General features: G+C 41.3%; 1 protein-coding gene across 3 annotated transcripts in view; it reads left to right on the plus strand.

The window, feature by feature from the left end:
• The window catches only part of LOC127586245 (limbin-like), a 128950-nt gene that overhangs the window by 57861 nt on the left and 47426 nt on the right, over positions 1 to 23663 (plus strand). For all 3 annotated transcript variants that reach the window (XM_052044051.1, XM_052044059.1, XM_052044068.1), the window contains exon 13: positions 8383 to 8542. In XM_052044051.1, coding sequence (XP_051900011.1) covers positions 8383 to 8542 — 160 coding nt within the window. The remainder of the gene's footprint in view (positions 1 to 8382; positions 8543 to 23663) is intronic.

Genomic DNA, 23663 nt, shown 5'->3' on the forward strand with positions numbered 1-23663 from the left:
CAAAGAAGTAACAGCGAGGTTGTATTCACATATTGTATGCATAGTCCAGCCCTGATCAAAAGTTGGGTATTCTGCAGTGAGTGACCCACTTCATGATTTCCTAAAACTTTCCCATAGTCTACAAGGCCCAAGGCACATTCTCACCAGCTCCTTGAGGACAAACGGCAGTGGGCATTCAGTAAAGGTGTTGACAGCAATACTCACAACTTATGAGTGACTGAATAAAAAAATGCTCTGGGCTATTGCTGCATGAGTTCGTGTATTCGTTAGTCTCTTTTCAACATTGTATTTTGTGCTTACTTTGAACTCCACTCCATTGCTAATATGTCATTTCCTCTCCTTGGTCAATCACTTAGGGTAAACTAAATAATGCACAGCCTAGCCCCTTGCTTTGACCTTTAATGTGATCCCCATGCTCGTTTTCCTCTTCACGTCTGCTGTTCGCAAGCCAGCTCTGCTGTTATCTCAGTACTACTCTAGTATATGACCTGCTCTTTTGTTTTGCTGACATTGAGAGAAAGGCTGTTGTCATGACAGCATGTCACCAAGCTCCCTATCTCCTTCCTGTATTCCTGACTCATCATTATTTGAGATATGACCCACTAAAGTGGTATCATCTGCAATCTTTGTAGATAGTGCAGAATCTGGCCACACCGTCATGAGTGTCCAGGGAGTAGAGTAGGAGCTGAGGACACAGCCTTGTGGGGCACCAATGTTGAGAATAATCGTGGAGGAGGTGTTGCTGCCTATCCTTACTGATTGCGGTCTGTTGGTCAGGAAGTCAAGGATCTAGTTGCAAAGGGAGGTGTTGAGTCCCAGGTCCCAGAGTTTGTTGATGAGTTTGCTTGGAATTATAGTATTGAAGGCGGAGCCGTAGTCAATAAATAATAGTCTAACGTATGTCTTTACTGTCCAGATGCTCCAGTAATGAGTGTAGGGCCATGGAGATGGAGTCCGCTGTCAACTTGTTTTGGTGGAAGGTGAATTGCAGTGGGTTGAGGTTGTCTGGGAGGCTGGAGTTAATGCGTGCCATGACCAGCCTCTGGAAGCACTTCATGATAGTGGATGTCAGAGCCACCGGTCGGTAGGGATTAAGGCACGTTACCTTGTTTTTCTTAGGTACCAGGATGATAGTGGTCTTCTTAAAGCAGGTGGGAACATCAGATTGAAGCAGGGAGAGGTTAGGGTGCTTTTTATCTGGTTGTTCAAAAACTGTTGTTCGCCCCCAGTGATCAGACCCAGCCCCCTCCTGTCTGGAACTCTCCTGATTTATGCAGGTCCCTCTTGCTATCTCTACATGTCTCTGTGAACTTATCTCCTCTCCCTCCCTCTGATCACTCTGAGCCACTTCCTTGACACCATATGACTCCATCCTTTCCCTGCTCTCCTCCTTTGTTGTGGCTTGAGACATTGCAGTGATTACTTGTCCATGGCTCACCATGGCACCAGAAAACGTCGCTCTGTGTTCATTTCCTGTCTCCTCAATCTAATCGGCATTCTTAACCTCCGTAGGAATTGAAACTGAATTCCAGTCAAATGAAACCCGCGGAAATAGCTTTCAGGCTCCAGTCTTCCCTGGCCGAAGGAAAGACTGCAATTTACAAAGCATTGTGGAATGACTCAGTATCATTTGAAAAAGCTTGCAATATATGATTTGTTTTACAAATTGTTGCATTTGATAATAATTATCAGTACTTCATGTGCAAAAATATTAAACCACCATCTTTCAGCATATATTTTTCATACCTCATTGGAAATTTTAAGCCTGTCAGTTACCATAAGTTTTACAGGGTGCATTTTTAGACTCCATTTAAATTCAAAGGGAAGTAATTCGGTGTCTGAACGATTAATGCATTTAAATAGATGCTCTTGTCAATGGGGTGCCAATTAAATGACTTGCATTTTATGTACTTGAGGACTATACTGGTGAACTTTAATCAAAGATGGAGAATTAAGCAAAAGGCAAGGCATTAATTGTGAACTGCAGGCAAGAAGCACAGAGCAGACCATAGCATAACTACTCATTTAGTATTTGATGTCTGCTGTGCACATCTGCTGTTACGAGGCTTTAATCTAACAGAACATGAAAGGAAGATCAATAGGCAATGAAATCAATGTGTTTGGATGTGTGCACCAAGCACTAAACTTGCTCTGTGGTATTCTTCTCTCACCAGAGAATTCCTGAACCGCAGATCTCTGCCAAATAATGCAATTTTTTCTCCTTTTTGTCATATGTTGCTGCATACATTCACTGTTCAGTCCCCTAGAGTTGTGTTATTTTAGTTTAAGTGGAGAGACTTGAAATTGATAAGATGCACAAGTGCAAAATGGACACACATTATGAATTCAGAGTATGCCTAACTCTTTTTATATAATGTGAATCCCTCTATACTCTTTAATATTTTACTGGGCAGCATTTAGAAAATTCATAGCAAAATAGTTCTCAAAATCCATAGTAAAGCAAAGTAAGGCCTTTCATTTTCATTTCATATCAGAAAAAATATACCAGTTTGACTGTTTACCATTGAGGTTTTGATAAATAGCGTGTAGGTATTTTTTTTCCCTCGTTTCTCCTGGCCAGCATGGCAAAAGCATCTACCAGTTTTTTAATTCTTGCCCTTGATCACTTGAGCAATTGTGTACACCACACAAAAAATGGTGTCACAGAACCATGAGCTGCCATGGTAATATAAACTAATCTGTCAGCATTCTGAAGTGCGAGAACATGGATAGTGTCAATGAAACTTAGACTGGAGTGTTACAGGCTGAATTACAACCAATGCTTTTTCATAAATGAATTGTGCTGTTTAAATATTGGTTGCCTAGGGACCGAGCTTGAAACTTGGTTTTTATGTTGATGGTTTACTTATCAGAACATGATTACTAAGTTTCAGGACCTTTTGAATAGGCTGTTTTTTTTAATCAAGAAGCTGATTAGCAGAGCAGAAAATAGTGTTTCTCTCTACACTTGAGGCAGATAGCAAAATGTCAAGAGTTGCCATCAGAACAGATACTTGATGAAAGTTAAGTATCACATTTTCAGTTACTCTTGTGTAACCCTGGTGCGTAGCAATGACCTGCGTTTAATACCTAACAGCCCAAAAATGGTGGCAACATTGTGGATCCCGCTCCTGACCATGACCTCTTAACAAAGTTCCTTTTATCTGGGATGTTTTCCCCATGGGGGCTGTTGGTGGTGTTGAGGTGGGAAGTCAGCCCGTTGTTCAACTCCAACTCCTGCGTGTCCAAAGGGCCTTCCGTGAGGTAATCCTATCACGTCAAGGGAGGATAGGTGTTTGGAAAGAGACGCAGAATATGCTCCACTTTTTAGGAAAGAAAAGCAACATTTTATCAGCTGAAATTGTCAAAATTATCAAGTACTTTAAACACAAATGTTTTTGAATGCCTCAGACATTAAGAAATTGCTAAAATTTCAAAAACATTTCTTTTCAAACCTAAAGCACTTCAAAACACCCAAACAATCTAAATTAACTAATATTTACCATAGTCCCTTGCACCCTTTCTTTCTTTTTAAATCTTTTTATTGAGTTTCAAATTAATTCAAATTGATATATGTAACATTAATAATTATACATATGATACAAAGAGATCAGGATAACAATAATAACAGTTAATATTTATACTCACAAGGAGTAAAATATGTAATCTAGACCTCCCGCTCTCTTGCTAGGTGTACATGATGGAAAACATTGAAAAGAAATTTAATTATATGAAGAGAAAACCCCCAAATCAAAAAAAAAGTATAATAGTAGACAAAAGCAAACCAAGAACTTCAAAGAAAAAAGAAACTGGACTCATATTCCTTCGATTAAAAAAACCACATTATTATGTCATCAGCTCCGCTCCTCTGTACTCAAAGGTTATTGAAGGGGATTCGACAAAGGTCTGCTCATATCATATGGAAATATTGAATAAATGGACTCCAAACTTCCTCAAATTTAAGCAAAGGATCAACAGTACCACTCCTAATTTTTACTAAGTTTAAACATGTTATAGTTTGAGAAAACCATTGAAATGTAGTAGGGGGTATAGGGTCCTTCCATTTGAATAGAATGGATCTCTTGGCCATTAATGTAACAAAAGCAATCATACGACAAGCAGAAGCGGATAAATGGCCAGAATCCGTCATTGGTAACCCAAAAATTGCAGTAATAGGATGGGGTTGTAGATCAATATTCAATACAGTTGAAATAATATTAAATATGTCTTTCCAATATTTTTCCAGAAGCGGACAGGACCAAAACATGTGTGTCAGGGAAGCCACCTCCGAATTATATCTATCACATATAGGATTTAAATGGTGATAAAAACGGGCTAACTTGTCCTTCGACATATGGGTCCTATGAACCACCTTAAACTGTATCAAAGAGTGTCTAGCACACATTGAAGATGTATTAACTAATTGGAGAATTTTCTTCCATGTCTCTGTGGGTAAGAGTATCTGGAGTTCCCTTTCCCATTCATCTTTCCTTCTCCTGCCAGTCACCCAGCTACCTGCCTCCTGCAGCTTAGGAGTGACTGCGTCTCTGTAGCTCTTGTCTGTGAACTCCTCGTTCTTCCTTAGGAGCCGAAGGTTGTCCAGCTGCAGCTCCAGTTCCCTAACACGGTCTGTAAGGAGCTGCAGCTGGATGTACCTCGTGCAGATGTAGCTATCAGGGAGACTGGAGGTTTCCCAGAACTCCCACATCTCACAAGATGAACACACTGCTGACCCCGGAGCCATTCTAACTACTCTAGCCTGGCATTAAAGGAAAACTCAAAGAAAGAAAGAATCTTACCAGAGACTTACCTTAGCCTCCGCCTCCTCTCACAAGCCTCTTGAGCCAAAGCCTCTAGCGCTCCACTCTGACCCTGACCCACTCCATCAATGGCCGCTCTGCTTATACCTACCTTCCTTTTATTGGCCCTTGCCAAGTGCCTGATTGGCCAACGGTTGAAAACTCCGCGGAACGTCCGGACAGGCCTCGCTCGCGCGCTTTTCAAATCTTGCACTAACTCACCCAACAGTAGCTGCTGCATGGTTGAAAGCTCTGCCCACTGTCAGTTGGTACCCAGCCCTCACCCTCTCTCCCCATGCCTTCCTTCCTTCCATCCCACCAATGTTAAAGCTGCCATGTCACTCACACGTGAAGCTGCTGGCACTCATGCATCCATATTGCAAGCATGAGGCAGTGCAAAGAAGAAAGTCTGAGTGGGAGAAAAATAAAATTAGAACAAAGATAATTTGCATGGAGACAAATTAGCTTTGCTCTGGAGATTCAATACAGCAATGTGTCGAATCTCTAGCAGAAATGTCATCGTCCCCGACTTCAGCACAGCTGAAGGTTGAGGATTTCCCCACGGCACTCTGACATTGTTCGCCTTGCGGAGTCCAACAGTGGAGCACAAACTTTTGCAGCTTCTCACCACTTGGGCTGGGAAATTTGCCCACCAACACTGTGCCTGGTTGGATCTGGCACAGGAACAGCAGACTCACTCATTTGAATAGAGAAGCACAGCTGCAAAGGGGAAGGGTAATTATAAGGTACCTGACATTGAACAATCTTTTAATTTTTTTAAGTGTTTTGATATGCTTTAATTTTTTATTAAAACAATTTTGAACATTTGAATAATGTGTTTATCTTTAATTGGGTTTTGAATATTTTTTGAATGGTTTTGAATGTCATAGATATTCAGAGATTCAAGTTCCTTGACAGCCTTGATGTCTGGCTCAGCCTGGCTTAGCTGGTTCCCAAACCATTAACAGTAGGGATTTATGATAGATTTACATAAGTTGTAGAGAGACAGAGAGACTTAGCAAAGGATTTTCATTGTCAGAAACAAGGCAGCTGAAGGGCTGGCTGCCGCCGGAGGGGTTGTGAAGGAAATCATGAATGGACAAGATTCCAGAATTGTGCGAACTCAGTTCTCAGTGGGTTGTAAACCTGGAAGGGATTTTGGAGATAGAGAGGGGCAACTGATGTGCTTTGGGTAACTGAGCCACAGGCAATACACGATGCCAAGTTCAATTTATTGTACTGGCATATAAGAGGTCATCAAGATGAGGATATTTGCCTTCAGACTATGGTAACCTTTTCTTATCATTTTTGGTATTGGTATTGGTTTATTATTGTCACTTGTACCAAGGTACAGTGAAAAACGTGTCTTGCATATTGATCGTACAGGTCAATTCATTACACAGTGCAGTTACATTGAGTTAGTACAGAATGCATCGAGGTAGTACAGGTAAAAACAATAACAGTACAGAGTAAAGTGTCGCAGCTACAGAGAAAGTGCAGTGCAATAAGGTGCAAGGTCACAACAAGGTAGATCATGAGGTCATAGTCCATCTCATTGTCTAAGGGAACCGTTCAATGGTCTTATCACAGTGAGATAGAAGCTGACGTTGAACGTGGTGGTACGTGCCCTCAGGCTCCAGTATTTTCCACCTGATGGAAGAGGAGAGAAGAGGGAATGACCCGGGTGGGTGGGGTCTTTGATTATGCTGGCTGCTTCACCAAGGCAGTGAGAGGTAAAGACAGAATCCAAGGAGGGGATGCTGGTTTCCGTGACACGCTGAGCTGTGTCCACCACTCTCTGCAGTTTCTTGCGGTCACTGGCAGAGGAGTTGCCATACCAAGCTGTGATGCATCCAGATTGGATGCTTTCTATGGTGCATCAATAAAACTTGGTGAGTGTCAAAGGGGACATTTTTGTATTCAGAGTTGGCATCGAACACTTTCACTTCAGGCATACGTTGTGCAGTATAACTATGGTCCAGCAGGGAGCTTCAACAAAACCTAAAAGTACAGTCACAGACTTTGGCAACATTCTTTTTCCCAAGCCAGTGAAGTGTGTAGTGTGCCTGACACATAAATTTAATTAGTTCTTAATCAGTATGTGTGTATGGATATGAGAAGCTGCTTTGTAACAAATCAGTCTCATTTAATTTGAAGCTCTTACAACTTATTTTAATTTCATTGTGCCCTGCTTTGACTTCAAATCCCTGAGAAGAAAAGACTGATCTGCCTTCAAAAGAATGTGGCAATTTAAAATTTTCTGAATATTTGTTCTGCAATGTACTTTAGTCTTCTCCTTTGGCAGACTCTCGGGATTGAGGAGGACTTGTTTCCACTCTGATCTTGTGGGTTCTGAGGTGACTGATGAGGCCAATGTGGGAACTGCAGGCTCTTCCACAGATGGGGCAGGAGGTGATTGAGCGGATGGGTGGTTTGTGAGGTAGTGCACTCCTTCTGCCACTTACACTGGGCACAGTATGCTTCCAGTACATGGCCTCAAGGTTCCAGTACCATCCAGAATGTTCCTCCCCAACTTTGAGTGGTCGTGGGCCAGAGGTTCCCAGGAGTCACTGGGATGTTGCACTTCTTAAAAGAAGCTTGGAGCACATTGTTGGATCTTTTTTCTTTGTCTGTCTGGTAATCTCTTCTCACAATAAAGCTAGGAGTAGAATATCTGTTTAGGGAGGCATGCAAACCATTGCAAGCCCAACATCATTGACTAAGTCTTACCAGGGGTCTCAATGCTGGGTATGTTGGCCTGGGAGCAGAAACTGAATTAGTTTTGGTATTGGTATTGGTTTATTATTGTCACATCTCCCGAGATACAGTGAAAAGCTTTAATATTGCATGCCATCCAGACGGACCATGCCATACATTGAGGTGGTAAAAAAAAACGGAATGCGGAATATAGTGTTGCAGTTACAGAGAAAGTGCAGTGCAGGTAGACAAATAACGTGTAAGGGCCACTACAAGGTAGGTTGGGAGATCAAGAGTTGAAGAGTTCATCTTTTAGCGCATGAGGTAGGAGCAGTCCTTCAGTCTGGTCGTACGTCCTCTCAAGCTTTCCTTAATCTTCCAGTGAATTTTTAGGATTTTGCAGGACTGGCATTGGTGATATTTTTCCAGTGCCTTGGGATGCTTGCTGTAGAATGCCCAGGTCTCAGAAGCATATAGGAGGGCGGGATCACTACTGTCTGATAGACCATGAATGTTGTGCCAGGTCTGAGGTCTTGATCTCCAAATACCCTTTCCCAAAATCAACCAAGGACTCTGTTGATTCATTGAATGTGGTGTCAAATTTTGTACTAAATTTCAGTCCAAGTGATTGAATTAGCATTTTAGGAAATTACACTTTCTGTAGCATATTCTTAAACCTGTTAATAAAAATAAAGTAGCACAGAAAGCAGCAGAAATAAAGACAACAATGTGAGAAAAAGATATATTTCAACTCAGTAGGATGTGTCTTTTACAAATGTCATTGTATTTGTAAATGTTTCGATTAGTGGTAAGTTTATGCCTTATTGTACTTCGAATGATTTCAAAGTATTTCAAGTAAAGTAAGTTTATTTTAATTTCGTTTTAGTGCTGGTTATTTGACAGAAGGTCAAGTGGAGTCACTGTTGGAGATGGTGCACCAAGAAATTCTGGTTGTGAAGCTCAGGCTGGATGAAGTCATGGATCAAGAGAAGAAACTAATGCAACACAAGCTGGTCAGTGAGAGAAGGAAGCACATTGTCAGAAGAGTAAGTGGATTACAATTTTCTCCACTCCTGTATCTAAGCTTATTGAAGTCAAACAGAATGTGACAGAGTTTTTGGAAGAAAGGGAATTTGATTTGAATTGATTGTAAAGGATGCATTTGGTAATGTGATTAGAAATACACTTGCCCTTTTTTTGGCGCACTAGACAGGTTCTGCATGTGGTGCCAATTAGGTGACCCACAAACATTTGGGAAATTCGGGTAAACATGTTAGTAAAATCCTGAGGGTGTTTTTCACCCTGATTCATGCATAAAAGTACATGTGGTTCTGGACTGAGCTGCCTGTGGTGATCGCAGCCATTGCGTTATTGCCACTATGATGCAGGTAAAAGTGAATGGAGTCTGAAGGACTTGTCTCCATGGCAGCCAGGAAACAGCTGCAGAAAAGAGCAAGAAGCTATGTCTCCTCAGTGTATCTGGCCATTCATCGTGTGAAACACCAGCCCATCATCTGCACACAACCAAGCCCATGATGTTAGCGGTCACACACTTCTCCAAGGCACAACACTCACTCTGATGAAGACTGCTACTTTTATCTTTGCTGTGCATTATGCAGAAAGGCTGAGTAGCAAAGGGACACCCAGCAATACTGTCTGAAGTATGCTGAGCAATTGAAGCTAAGGCTGGCGGTTGAGAGGATAGTACTGATGGAACGGTGGGGACCCTTTATTTATGCCTCTTTGCTGATCTACTTTGGGGCTTCCTGCTTTCTTTTTGTGTCTGATAAATGCAGGTTGTAGGTCACAACTTTGACATCCAATTTCTGTTGGCAGTCACAGAGAGTTTCTGCGCACCAGCTGATGTTACTCGATGCACAGCTGATGCCAGGCAACATCAGAAACACTAGGATGAATAGTGGCCGGAAGGTCCCGGGTCAGTTTCCTAATTGTTGTGGATCTGCCCAGAAATGATTAGTAGAGTGAAGTCAATTGCGCAATATGGCTTTTATGTGTATTTGCAAATGGTCCAATTTCTAGGCATTGAATAACATTGTGACAAGCTCTATGTTAATAACCAAGAGAATTGATAGTGAGGAGTATAGTCTCAAGCTACAGTAAGGTGGGTAGAACCATGCAGATGGAATCTGTTCCTAATAAGTGCAAGGTGATACATTTTGGGAAGATCGTTTAGAGTGGGACTTCACAATGAATGGTGGGGCCCCAGGGTTATTGAGGAACAGTGAGATTTTGATGTAAAAGTCCAAGGATCACTGAATGTGGCAGCATAGGTAAATAAAGTAGTGAAGAAGGCATGCAGAATGCTTGCCTCTGTTGGCTGAGCATAGAATATAAGAGCAAGAAGGTTATGGCACAACTTTATAAAACCTTGGTTAGGCCACAGGTTGAGTACCACGGACAGTTCTGGTCGCCACACTGTAGAAAGGACAAGATTGCACTGGAGAGGACACAGAAGACATCCACCAGCATGTTGTATGGTATGGAGCGTTTTGGTTGGAAGGGAAGATTGGATAGGCTGGTTTTGTTTTCCTTGGAGCAGAGGTCTACAAAATAATGAAGGACATAGAGATTGTAGGAAGCTTTACCTCATAACAGAGATATCTAAAACTAGAGGGCATGGGTTTAGGGTAAGGAGTGAGAGGTCTAAAGGAGATCTGAGAAAGAACTTTTTTTTACTCAGAGAATCATTGAAGTGGGTGGTGGAGGCATTTATTCTCATAAAGCTTAAGTATCTAGATGAACAAATTACCAAGGCATTGTAGGCTATGGAACAAATGCAGGTAAATGGTATTAATACTGGTAGGTTCCTGATAATCAGCATGGAGGTGATGGGCTGAAGGGCCTAGTTCTGTGCTGTGTGACCCAATCAGAATTATGTTCAAAACAATTATTTCACTTCAGCCTCTTGACTATGGTTTTGAAGGTTTAGAACAATACCATGGACTGTTGGTCAATGTATCAGTTCTTGAACACATGACATTTAATTTAACCTTCATTCTACTTATTTTCTTGGGCGGTTCTTCCACCCTTTCAATCAGAGCAGACCCTGGAGGAGTCATGTAAGTAACCTTTCTTCTGAGGTTTCTAGCAGCATAACAGCAGGACATTGGATATCCTCACCCACTTTATTGAATTGAAATTCTTTGCCTCAGTTTCTGTTCTATAATATGAAAAACCAGTGAAAGCATCTTTGGAATATTGCGGTAAGTATTGCAAATAAACAGAGTTTTCTTTTTTTAAAAAAAAATACAAGCTTAAAATACACAGGACTGAGCAGAGGAATGCAAGCTAGCACTTTGGGGTCAGAAGGTGTTGGGTGAGGGAACTAAACAAAGGTGGAGCCTTGTGTGAAGTTGTAGTGGCAGATACTGATGCTGCCTCAGACTGAATGAAGCTGCCTTAAACTCCCCAAACATCTCTCTGGTGTCCAGTAGCTCATCAGATGAGGAGGAATGTAAAGCATTGCTGCAATATTTTATATTGGAATAGATCTGTCTGTGCTAGTTTCTGTGCAAAAGCAATATAACTGATTGATGGACGCAGTCAGGAAACCATTAAGGAATATTAAATGCTGAATTGTGTCTTTGCAGTTGCATTTTTTTTCTATTGATTGCACTTTGCATCTCCACCGGTGTGCTGATTTATTAGTTAATAGAATTGATCATTTAAGTATAGCAAATGATCACAAACAAATCCCTTGATGGTCAGTGGTGTCTTGCAGCATGCTCTTCTGTTAACAATATTGGCAAAGGTCTATGTATTTTGTAGAAATAATTAATATAAAAGAGTACAATAATAAGTCCTATTTGGTAGGGAAAAGATTCAACAGATTTACCACTCCTGACTATTGTAAGAATATCGAGTTTGGTATTCCATCTTGTAAATACCAAGGAACCCTATTGATCCTTCACTTAACTTCTCAGTAAGGGACTGGTCGGAGTCCTGGCTATTTTTAGGTATTGGAGTGAATGATGCCTAAACACAGCATAAGCTTAAATTAACCATAATGGTGAATATTTGACTTCATCATACCAACTCTCAAATACTAGCAAGCTACTGAACGAATTACGAACATTCAAATTAGGAGCAGGAATAGGTCACTCAGCCCCTTAAACCTGTCCTACTACATCAGGTAAGGTTGATTTCAAGTCTGCATTCCCGAATAGCCAGGGTGACCATCCACACACTTGTTTGTCGAATATCAGTTTATCCCTGCCTTAAAATTCAACAGCCTTAGTTGCAAGGACTCTGCCTCCATTGCACTTTGAGGAAGAGAGCTCCACAGACTGAGAGAAAAAAAGTAGCCTCACCTCCATCTTAAATGGATGACCCCCCTTATTTTGAAACAGTGATGCCTTGTTAGAGATTCTGCCACAAGAGGAAATATCTGCTCCGCATCTGCCCTGTCAAGAAGGTCTCTGCGACTTGTTTCTCTCCTTCCCAATTTTGATGAAACGTCTTCAGCCTAAAACATTGACTCTGTTTCTGCTTCCATAAATGCTACCTGACTGAATGTTTCCTGCATTTTCTGTTTTTATATTGAATATTAAATCTTTCCTTACAGAGTCTTCAAGAAGTCAAACAACTGACCACTCACTACACCTATTTGTTGCCTACAACATCCAAGTTTTGAGTGAAGTTTGCTGACTTATTTCAACACAAAAGGAGGCCATTCTGTTAGTTCTAAGCAGAGCCATTCCATTGGTCCTGTTCCCACTCCCCTTATTTCCCTTTACCCCTGCAACTTATTCTTTTGCGCAAATGCCCTCAATTCACCTTTGATTCTTTTGCCACCGACCTACACAAAAGGGTAACTTACAATATATCTTTGGGATGTGGGAGGAAACCAGAATATCCAGTGCAAAAAGCCCAGGCAGTCAAAGGACTGCACAGACAGCACCTGAGGTTAGGAGCAAACCAGGATCCTTGGAGCAGTGGGGCAGTAGCTAACTGCAGCACCAACCTGCCACCCAGTCTGCTGAATAGATTAGCCTCTCAGAATGGCATTGAGCTATATTTCAAAACTTTACAGAACCTCACTCTTTTGTGTAGCTGGGGGTTGGCTGTTAGTCCTGGAGCTTTGGGCTGATGGGACCTTTGACAACAACATCATCGATTGTTCCTCTTGGATCCTTAGTTCCAGATGCCTGCCTTATCACAGTCTATGATCGCTGCCACCCAGCTTAACTGTGACCTTTACTGATCTCAAACACGTGTGCAGTTAAACAATGCACTTATTTCTGCCTGTCATATCCTTTGGGTGGTATATTTCACTAGATTTTACTTCTGAGCCTTTCAACTCTCTGCCCTGGGGAAATCTATTTGTACAGGTTCATTTCTTTCTTGGTTGCATAAGGGTTAATTATAGAAAATGAAAGGAATTGTTCTAATTCCCAAGAGGTTTCAAGAAAAGTTGAAAAGCTTCTCTACTACTGACTGAAGGGGTGCAATGTGCCATATTTTTATAATTTAATTTCAAAGAGAAGTTTCTAGCATTTAATTGACTGAGTGACATCTGTAAAACTTCATCCTTTGTTTTCTGTCAATTATTTTGAATAGTCAGTTAGTCTACTAAGAATTCCCGTCAGTAAAGCGTGACTTCGGGACGCTGTATGCATGTTTGTACAGATCTTCCCCAGGTTATGGCAGGATTCTGTTCCTGTGAGCTGTTCATAACCCAGACAGTTTGCAAGTTGGAAGTGTGGCCACAAACCGAGTTCCCACATGGCAGATAATGCCTGCAGCCCTGCAGCTGCCAGCAAATCCATCTGCTGGTCTTCTGGACACTTGTTCATATGTAAGTCGGGCGTACGTAAGCTGGGGAGGAGCTGCAGTAACCGGCTCTCACCTATCCATTTGTAAGTTATGAGAGAATATATGCAACATGTCCTAAGGTGGACCTTGAGCACTGCTGTAGTTCTGGTAACTTCTACTTTCAATAATAGTTTCAGGAGCTTCATAGAAGAGTGTTTAGTTTATCGTATTCTAAACGTAAGGAGCTTATATGTGTACAGTACAGTATATGCAATGGATTGATTATGTCCTTTGACCACATGACTCATTTACATATGTAAATACTCTGCTTGGTTTTCCTTCTTTGAAAGGAAGTGTGTATACAGTTGTTGGTTTTCCCTCATTCCCATTTTTATCAAAGGATCTTTGACCTAAAACATTAACTCTACTTCTCTTTCCACAGATGCTGCCTGACCCACTGTTTCCAGCATTTCCTGTTTTATTACAGCAATGTTTTATTACATACCAATACTCGTATGTTCCTTGCTGTGATCACTTAATCTGTATGGACATTTCTGGCATCATTTCTGATACACACTAAATATCTTAACAGACTACAGGCTTGCACTGCATCACAGAGGTTTCATTACTGTGTTTTGTATTTTCTCACTGATCTGGTAACTCTAACTCTCACTCAATCAAAATCTCTTCTTCCCTTGAGCCATCACCTTTTGCTTCAATTGCAGCATCTCTTCTCTCATCTCTAAGTTGAAATGGTCATTCAAATGTGAAGATGACAATGCATTAACAACTCTGCCAGAGTAAACCATTCATAGACTGTGAAGTTATAGGTATTTAAACAATAAGGTAACCCGTCGATGATTCATTGTGAAGCTAGGGTAACCTTTGAATGCTTTCTTCTTCAAGGCTTCTTTTAGCACATCTACAAATATGTCTGCTGCCCTGATAAAAGCAGAATGATATATCAATAGAAGATGCCTTTACTTCACATAAAGCTCTCAAAGTCCAAGTCAGAGTCAGGTTTATTGTCATATGCACATGTACGCACAGGTGCAATGAAAAACTTACTTGCAGCAGCATCACAAGCATGTAACATCAGATACACAACATTCACAAGAACCGCTATATAAATTTGAAGTGAACTGTGGTCCATTGTTGAATACCAACCCTTCTGATGTTCCATACGTGGCAAAAATTGTCTCAATCCTTCAGTAGTACATTCTGCTGTGGGACATGTATCTACCTGATTGATTTCAAGCCATTTTTGAGTGGATAACAACGAGCATGAGGAAATAATTGTTCCCATTTTGGTAGAAGTCAGCATGGACTTTGTGAAATAATTAATTCGGCCATTTCTTAATTGTAATGGTGTTTTAGGTGGTATTGCTCTCCATTGCTCGTGAACTATACACTTTGTCATGACTTCCTTTAAATTTATATCAGTATTCAGACAATGTAGAAAACTCCTGGCAACAGTCTTCATATTGGCGTTTCCTGTGCGTTCTGTGTGACAGTGCCGTCCTCAATCCTTTTTCCTGAGAATGCCTGGAATAACTACTCAATGTCCAATTTCAAACATCCAGAATGGATGTAGAGCTTACCTCAGGCACCTGTCTGTGCTGCTCCGCCCTCTCATAGTTTGCTGGTAGACATGCTTTAGTGATGCAATGTGCTGAATGGCCAGAGCAGCCTCAATAGCTGTGACCAGAAAATCCTTATCTATAAGTTGTAACTTATAACTCTGGTTACTTCAGCACATTACTCCTTGTCATAAGACTTCCAAACCTTATTCCTGACTGTTCCTTAATAAGGGTAGGTGGTTAAACTGAACATAGGGGTGTGTTAATCTGCATCTCTAATGACTTTCTGCCCGTTAAAACTTTGACCTTTAAATCCTGTTGCCTGTTCAGATGCTGTACAAAGTAAATTCCATGTCATTTGCAACCATTGTAATAATGTGCAGGTTCCTTTTTTTGTGACATCATGAGAAATTTATTCTCACTATTGCTGATTTTGCATTCAAGACTACATCCCTCTCTGCCTTGCATTTTGTTTTAAAAGTTAGTGCTTTGTGTCCTGTTTTTCTGACATGACTAACACTTGAAATCAGGAAAACTACAGATCCTGGAAACCTGAAGTAAAATTGGTATTGGTATTGGTTTATTATTGTCACTTGTACCAAGGTACAGTGAAAAACTTGTCTTGCATACCATTCGTACAGATCAATTCATTACACAGTGCAGATACAGTATATTGAGTTAGTACAGAGTGCATTGAGGTAGTACAGAGTAAAAACAATAACAGAATACAGAGTAAAGTGTCACAGCTACAGGGAAGTGCATTGCAGGTAGACAATAAGGTACAAGGTCAAACAAGGTAGATTGTGAAGTCAAGAGTCCATCTCATCATATAAGAGAACCGTTCAATAGTCTTATCACATGTTGGAAATACATTAGCAGGTCAGGCAGCATCTGTTGAGAGAAGTACACTGCAGGACAGTCATCTTTCATCAGAACTAAGAGAAGCTGGTAAACAGGCATGTTATAAGCTGCAGAAGCAGAAGGGATGGAGAGAACAAAATGAATGTCTGTGATAGGATGGAGACCAAGATAAAATGGATACATCAATTGGTGTTGGCTGAGAGAGGATGGGGAAGTCTGTGAGGCAGAGGTTAGATCAAGGGAGAACAGATGAGAAAGAAAAAAATGCTCAACTTGTGAGATACTGAATACAGCAGTTGCTGGAAACCTGAAATAAGAGAGAATGCTGGAAAAGCCCAACAGGTCAGGCAGCATGTATGGAGAGAGAAAATATATTCATGTTACAAGTTGATAATCTTACACCAGAACTGGTCAGTTTTGACATAAACTAAAAAGGCTAGTTATCTGAAATTGTTGGGTTCAACGTTGAGCTATTGAGTGCCCAGATGGAAGATGGTACATTGTTCCTCAAGCTTAAGTTGGACTCTATTTGAACAGTGTCAGAGGTCAAAGGCAGGGAGATCAGAATGCTTGTGGGATGGACAATTAAAGTGACAGGCAATTGAAAGCTCAGGTAATCCTTATAGACTGAGCAAAAGAGTTCTGCAAAGTAGTGATGTAATCTGCATTTGGTTTCTGCATTGTAGACAAGTCCACATTGTGGGCACTAATTGCCATGGAGTAAATTGGAAGAAGTTTAGGTGAATCACTGTTTCACCTGGAACGAATGTTTGGGTTCCTGGACCATGGGGTGACTCATACTTAGACTCTTTAGAGCAACAGTCGTATGTGGAATGATTGTCAGCACATCTGTATCAGTGACTTGTGCCACTTTCAGTCACAAGATGCTATTTTTGTTTTCGGGCCAAAGCTTTGGTAGTTGTCCTTTTGACAATAGACTGTTATTATATCTGTGGCTGGCACAGAATGGAAAGCTCTTGGCTACCATCTATTCTTGGCTACCATCTCCATGGAAGTAACAATCTACATGCCAAATCAAACAGAAGGCTTTTAGTGCCTAAGACCCCACCCACCCCAGACATTCTCTCTTCTCCCCCCTTCCATCGGACAGAAGATACAAAAGCCTGAAAGCACATACCACCAGGCTCAAGGACAGCTTCTATCCCGCTGTTATAAGACTATTGAACGGTACCCTAGTACGATAAGATGGACTCTTGACCTCACAGATGTATTGTTGAAAGTATCGTGACTGGTTGCATTATGTCTGGTACAGCACTTCAAATGTGCAGGAACGTAAGCAGCTGCAGAGAGTAGTGGACTCTGCCCAATACATCACGGGCACATCCCTCCCCACCATCGGTTGTATCTACAGGAGGCACTGCTTCAAGAAGGCAACATCCATCATCAAAGATCCCTACTATCTGGGCCATACCATCTTTTCGCAGCCACCATTGGGCAGGAGGTACAGAAGCCTGAAGTCCCACACCACCTGGTTCAAGAACAGCTACTTCCCTTCAACTGTTCGGTTCTTGAACCAACTCACAAAACCCTAATCACCACTACATTTTAGGAACACTATGACCACTCTGTTCACTTTGCACTAAAGTGGACTTTCTTTTTGTTCCAATTGTGTTTTTTTCTTATGTTACATACCAGCAACAAAAGAAACACACCGAGTCATGTATAGGTGTTAGAGACTATTTTATTAGTAACTACTTATGATAATAAGAAAAATAACTAAAAATGTTAGAATGTTAGGAGTAAAAATGTTAGATATTAAACATTAACCCCAAAACTACACTCGAAGTGTGTGTGTAGCAAATTCCCAAACTCCAAGTCCAGGAATAGTTTTCAAAGTTCAAAGTAACCTAATCCGTAACACTTGTAAAAATTTATGTTTAATTCATGTTTTCCTTGTGAATGCTGCTTATATAACGCTATGTGCCTGTGATGCTGCTGCAAGTAGGTTTTTCATTTCGCATTTGCATACATGTACTGGTGCATTTGACAATAAACTCGACTTTGGCTTTGACAATCTACCTCATTATGACCTTGCACATTGTCTACCTGCACTGCACTTCATTCTGCGTTCTGCTATTGTTTTCCCTTGTACGATCTCACTGCACTGATGTGATGAAATAATCTGTATGGATGGCATGCAAAACAAAGTTTTTCACTGTACCCCAGTACATGTGACAATAATAAACCAATCACCAATTTAACTTCGACTGGATCCTTTTGCCTCCTAGATCACACACAATCCTATTTCTTAGTGCACGATTTTAAAAAATCACCAAAGTTGCAGTAACTTGCAACATTGTAGTCACTTCACAGATTCTCCCAGCTTTTCATTGCATGTGCCAAAGTTGTAGATCTGTGCTATCTCAAATGGGTCTGGGCTGAGGCATTCTTCCAACTTCTGGACTATCTGCAAATAAGATATCTTTAGCTTTCTGCAGCATGACAAGTTAGTGGGTGTGCTGTGCATATGAGTAATATGAGTAATATTGCTTTTTTACGTTCCATCAATGCAACATTTAGCACCTGTGCTCCTTCACCACTGTCTTCCAGCTCAGCATTGTCCATGAAAAGCATTTCTGTCCTTTCCGTACAGATGTGAACTATTCACATACCTTAAGCTGTAAGTAAAGCCTGCTTCTGTTTCAGCTGCCATTTTCTTTCCTGCCAAAACAGTCACAACGTTGAAGCTTTCTTGTGTGTACTTTTACCCTCAGTTTGTTCCATTGATGACTTACATTACCTCCTGGGCTTTAATTTTGCCTTAAAAATTGGTTGATGCACCTTTAAGAATGACTGATGTTGCGTCATGTTCCAAAACAGCAGGGTGGAGCTCTCCCTTTCTCACTTTGATCTGACCCTAGGGGCTTGCGCAATATTAACCTACCCCAAGCCTACATTTTCTGCCTTCCTTTTGCTTGCTGGATTTCTGATGAATCCCACTTTCAATAACAGTTACAGGACACAGAAGCTTCAAACCAGGATTTGTTTCAAGGAAGCAGCTCCCTACACGTGGTGTTTACATCACATCCATACACTTGATTACGTCACAAAGTTCCCTTACATGATTTCCATGTAGTAGAATGAACTGGAAGGATAATCTCAGGATAAAAGATCTGCCACTTACAATGGAGATCCCTCAGAGGGCAGTGCAGTTTTGGAATTCTCTACCTTATTGAGCTGTGGATGTTAAATCATCAAGTATATTCAAATCTTTGGATTACAGGAGAACCGAGGGTTATGTGGAGGAAAATGGAATGATGCCACGATCAGGTGAGCTATGATCTTATTGAATGGTGAAGCAGATCTGAATGGTTGCATGGCCTCCTCCAGCAACTATCTCTTCTGTTGTTATGTGATACCTTGTATCTCAAATAAGTGAGTCTGCAGTTCTGCTTCATATAGGTTCCCAGGCAGAACCAGGAGCCATTCCTGGCTGTGCCCTTGTACATAGTTCTAAAACACACAAAGACCCTTATGTATCTGCAAATTCTTTACGGCTTTTGGCTTGGAAGACCTTTTGGCCTGTTTAGTGGAAACCCTTGTGCTGGTTGGAAACCTTGTGGTGCATTTCATTTTACTTCTTATCATTCAATTTCGTAACTTGCCCCTTTTAAACTACATTTTGAGACTATGTTTCAGATAAGTTTCAGGGCTTTACTCAAACAAATCTTGAAGGCTGCTTCAAGAAATTTAAAGGCACATTTCCTACATTAGCCTATAGCTGGGAAGTACACCTTCATAAACAGACAAGTGATGATGGATCCCTACAATATTTAGTGACTTGGATAAATGCTGGTGTGTTGCCGTTGATGAAATGTTCCCCCATGTGAGCAAGTGTTAAGGGAGGAGGTGGGTAGATGAGACGTGGTAGCGATGGAAGGGACAGAATTCTAAATGGAGTAATTAGAACCTTTAAGTATTCATATACGGGGTGCAGATGTTGCTAATAAGACAACATTTATTGTACATCTGTAATAGCCCTGATAAAGATGGTGGTTATCAAGGTAAATGAATTTGAATTCCTTTTAAGGGATGGAGGATTTTGAACTTCTGTCTCTGTGACATTCGTCTGAATCTGAGGGACATAACTCCAGCACTTCAGTCATACTTTCAAATAACGTATAAAGCCAGTCAGATCATATATTTCATCTTGAGCATATCACTTATTCTGGCATTCAAGTTAAAGCACTTTTATCATTATAGCAGTGTTCAGATGCTAACAAGGAACAGATCAGATACATAAACACTGAACCAGATGCAGCTCAGCGATAAATTGGGTGCTTGACTTTCATTGACGATTTTTTAAGTTCAACTTCAATTTACTAATCAAGCTGATTTTGTTTTCAACACTTCATTTAAGAATACCTTAGTTGATCAGAATCAGATTTATTATCACTGATTTATATGACGAGAAGTTTGTTGTTTTGCGGCAGCAGTACAGTGCAAAGACAAAAAATTACTACAAGTTACAAAAATTAAATAAATAGTGCAAAAAAAAGGAATAATGAGGTAGTGTTCATGGGTTCATGGACCATTCAGAAATCTGATGGTGGAGGGGAAGAAGCTGTTACTGAATTGTTGAGTGTGGGTCTTCAGGCTCCTGTACCTCCTCCCCGATGGTAGTAGCGAGAAGCAGGGCATGTTCTGGATGGTAAGGATCCTTAATGATGGATGCTGCCTTCTTGACACACCACCTCTTGAAGATGTCCTCGATGGTAGGGAGGGTTGTGCCCATGATGGAGCTGGCTGAGTCTACAACCCTCTGCAGCCTCATGCGATCCTGTGCATTGGAGGCTCCATGCGAGGCTGTGATGCAGCCAGTCAGAATGCTCTCTACCGTTCATCTATAGAAATTTGTAAGAGTCTTTGGTGACATACTGGATCTCCCTAAACTCCTAATGAAGTAAAGCCACTGGTGTGCCTTCTTTGTGATTGCCTTAATGTGTTGGGCCCAGGATAGTTAATGCTGTCCTTCCTCAGTTAAAATTCCACAACGTTTGTGGAAACCCCTATCTCCCAGGTTTCCTCAAACTCATTGCAGCCAACTTAAGTCTTTTAAATAAATATAGCCTGAGGGATAAGGGAAAATCGGGGACAGAGGGGAGTGCTTATCAGAAATTAGAGAAATCAATGTTCATGCCATCAGGTTGGAGACTACTAAAACAGAATATGAGATGCTGTTCCTCTAATCTGTGTCTAGCCTCAACTTGGCAGTAGATGAGGCTGTGGACAGTCATGTCAGTGTGGGAATGAGAAATGGAATTTAAATGGCTGGCCACCAGGAGATCCCAGCTGGTACGGCAGACGGAGCAAAGGTGCTCGAAGAAGTGATCCACCAATCTGTTTCGTGTCTCACCTATGTAGAGGAGGCCGCACTGGGAGCACCAGATGCAATGAATGACACCGATGGATTCACATGTGATGGACTCCCTCACCTGGAAGGCCTGTTTAGGGCCCTGAATGGTGGTGAGGGAGGAGGTGTAGGGGCAGGTGTAACACTGAGCGCGATTACAGGGATAAGTGCCTGGAGGGGGATTGGTGGGGAGGGATGAGTGGACTAGGGAGTCACGGAGAGAGACACCCCTGAGGAAAGTGGAGAGGGGATGGGAGGAGAAGAGGTGCCAGGTGCTGGGATCCTGTTGGAGATGGTGGAAGTTGCAGAGAATGGTATGTTGGATGCGTAGGCTCATGGAGTAGTAGTTGAGGACTAGGGGAACTCTATCCCTGTTATGCTTGGGGGGAGGAGAATGGGGCAAGGGCAGATGTATGGGAAATAGAAGAGATGCGGTTGAGGGCTGCATCGAAACCCTGTTTTCTGAAAAAGGAGGACATGTCAGAAATCCTGGAGTAGAAAGCCTCATCACAAGTGCCTCCTGCCAAGTTGAGGCTAGATGCAAATTAGAGGAACAGCACCTCATATTCCGCCTTGGTAATCTCCAACCTGACAGGATAAACATCCATTTCTCTAACTTCCAGTAACACTCCCCTCTGTCCCTTTTTTCCCCTTATCCCATCGGCCCCATCACCCAATCTCTTTCTCCTCTCCTGCCCTCTCGATCTGCCCATCACCAACACATTCCGCCCATCGGTTCCCCTCTTCAACTCCATCCCTTTTTTACGATCCTCTCCTATCAAATTCCATCTTGTTCAGCCCTTTGTCACTTCCACCTATCACCTCCTAGCTTATTACATCATTCCCACTCTCCCCCCTCCCTCACCTGCCTATCATCCCCCCTCACCTGGATCCACTCATTACTCGCCAGCTCTTGCTCCACCCCTTCCCCCCTCCCAACTTTTTAGACTGGCTATCTCTCATCTTTCTTTCCGGTCCTGACGGAGGGTCTCGACCTAAAATGTCGACTGTCCATTTCCCGCCATAGATGCTGCCTGATCCATTGTGTTCCTCCAGCTTTTTGTATGTTGCTCCAGATTTCCAGCATCTGCAGACTCTTGTTTCTCCACTGTACTTAGCTGATCTTAGTTGGGTATGTGAAGTGATCACAAAACCATTGGGTTAAGTAAGGGAAAAACTGGTAGAATTCCTCTTATAGGGGTCTCGTGAGACTGCACCTGGAATATTGTCTTGGTTCTGGTCTCCTTACATTAGGAAGGATATACCTGTACTTGTGATTGAGGGAGTGCAAGAAAGATGCATAGATTGATTTCAGGGATGGGGGAATTATATGAAGATGGATTGTGTTTATACTCTTCAGAGTTTAGAAGAATGATCTAATTGAAACATTAGAAGGATAAATGCAGAATAATATTTATCTTTTCTGGAGAATGTTGAACCAGTGGTTTTAATTTCTCAAAGTAAGAGGTTGTCCATTCAGGACTGAGATGAGAAGAAATTTCTTCACTTGGTGAGTAGTGAATTTTTAGAATTCTCGATCCAAGAAGGTCATGGAAGCTAAGTCATTGACTATATTCAAGACAAAGATCCATTGATTTTTGGATTTCAAGTGAATCAAGGGAAGTGGTGTTAGTGTAGGGAAGTGGCGCCGAGGTAAAAGATCAACTATGATTGTACTGAATGCTGAAGCAGGTGCAAAGGGCCAAGCAACCCATTTCTGCCTCTATTTCTCATGTTCTTTCCTTGTATAACAAATGGCTGGATTTTCACTGGCTTGTTCTCAGATGGATCAAGATGGACCAGGTTTTCTGAGGAAGGTTACAACTCAGTCTGGACACTTGGATTCTGTTCCAGAGTAGTTGGCAATTAAACAACAGCTGAGCCATTAAATAAAGGAGGTGTCTTGTTCCAATACCATCTATGGGACTTAACCCACATTTGAGGCAATTTTTACAGATGGAACCATAGTCTAGTAAAGAATCAATGCGTCAGGTGGTGGAGAAAACCAATGAAAGAAAACAAAATAATATAGTTGAAACATAGGAAGGTATAAATGAGTTCTGCAGGCCAGAACCAGTTGGTGGCAGTATTGTAACTATCTTATGCAGTAGTTGTTTCCAAAATTCATCGAAAGCAGGCCATTACCAAACTTTATGGATGTATTCTGTCATTATTATTATAGCTTTCTCTGGTCTGTTTCTTCAACCTGTCATAAATGTCTTATATATGAGAGCAAGTCTAAAAGATAGAAAAGTCTGAATCCCATACAGCTATTTGCATAATGGGCTGTGGCTTTACACAAAGATCATGTTTATGTAATTGCATATAGAAGTTCACCCTCATTGCTTATGTTAAATGCACAATTTAGTAGCAATTTCTTCATGTACTCCACTTTCAAAATCCATTTCTTTGTCTTTAGTAGATCCAAATTTTGGAAGAGAAATTCAACATACATCCACTGCTGTATTCCATATTTAATCATGTTTGATCATGTGATTGTGCTTGAATTTTTGTTATATTAGTTTGTACCCCAGAGAATTGGTACAGTATTTATTTAAAAGAGATGATTTTATTGTA

Source organism: Pristis pectinata, chromosome 2, assembly GCF_009764475.1.
Source record: "Pristis pectinata isolate sPriPec2 chromosome 2, sPriPec2.1.pri, whole genome shotgun sequence".
In the NCBI taxonomy this organism is placed as follows: domain Eukaryota; kingdom Metazoa; phylum Chordata; class Chondrichthyes; order Rhinopristiformes; family Pristidae; genus Pristis; species Pristis pectinata.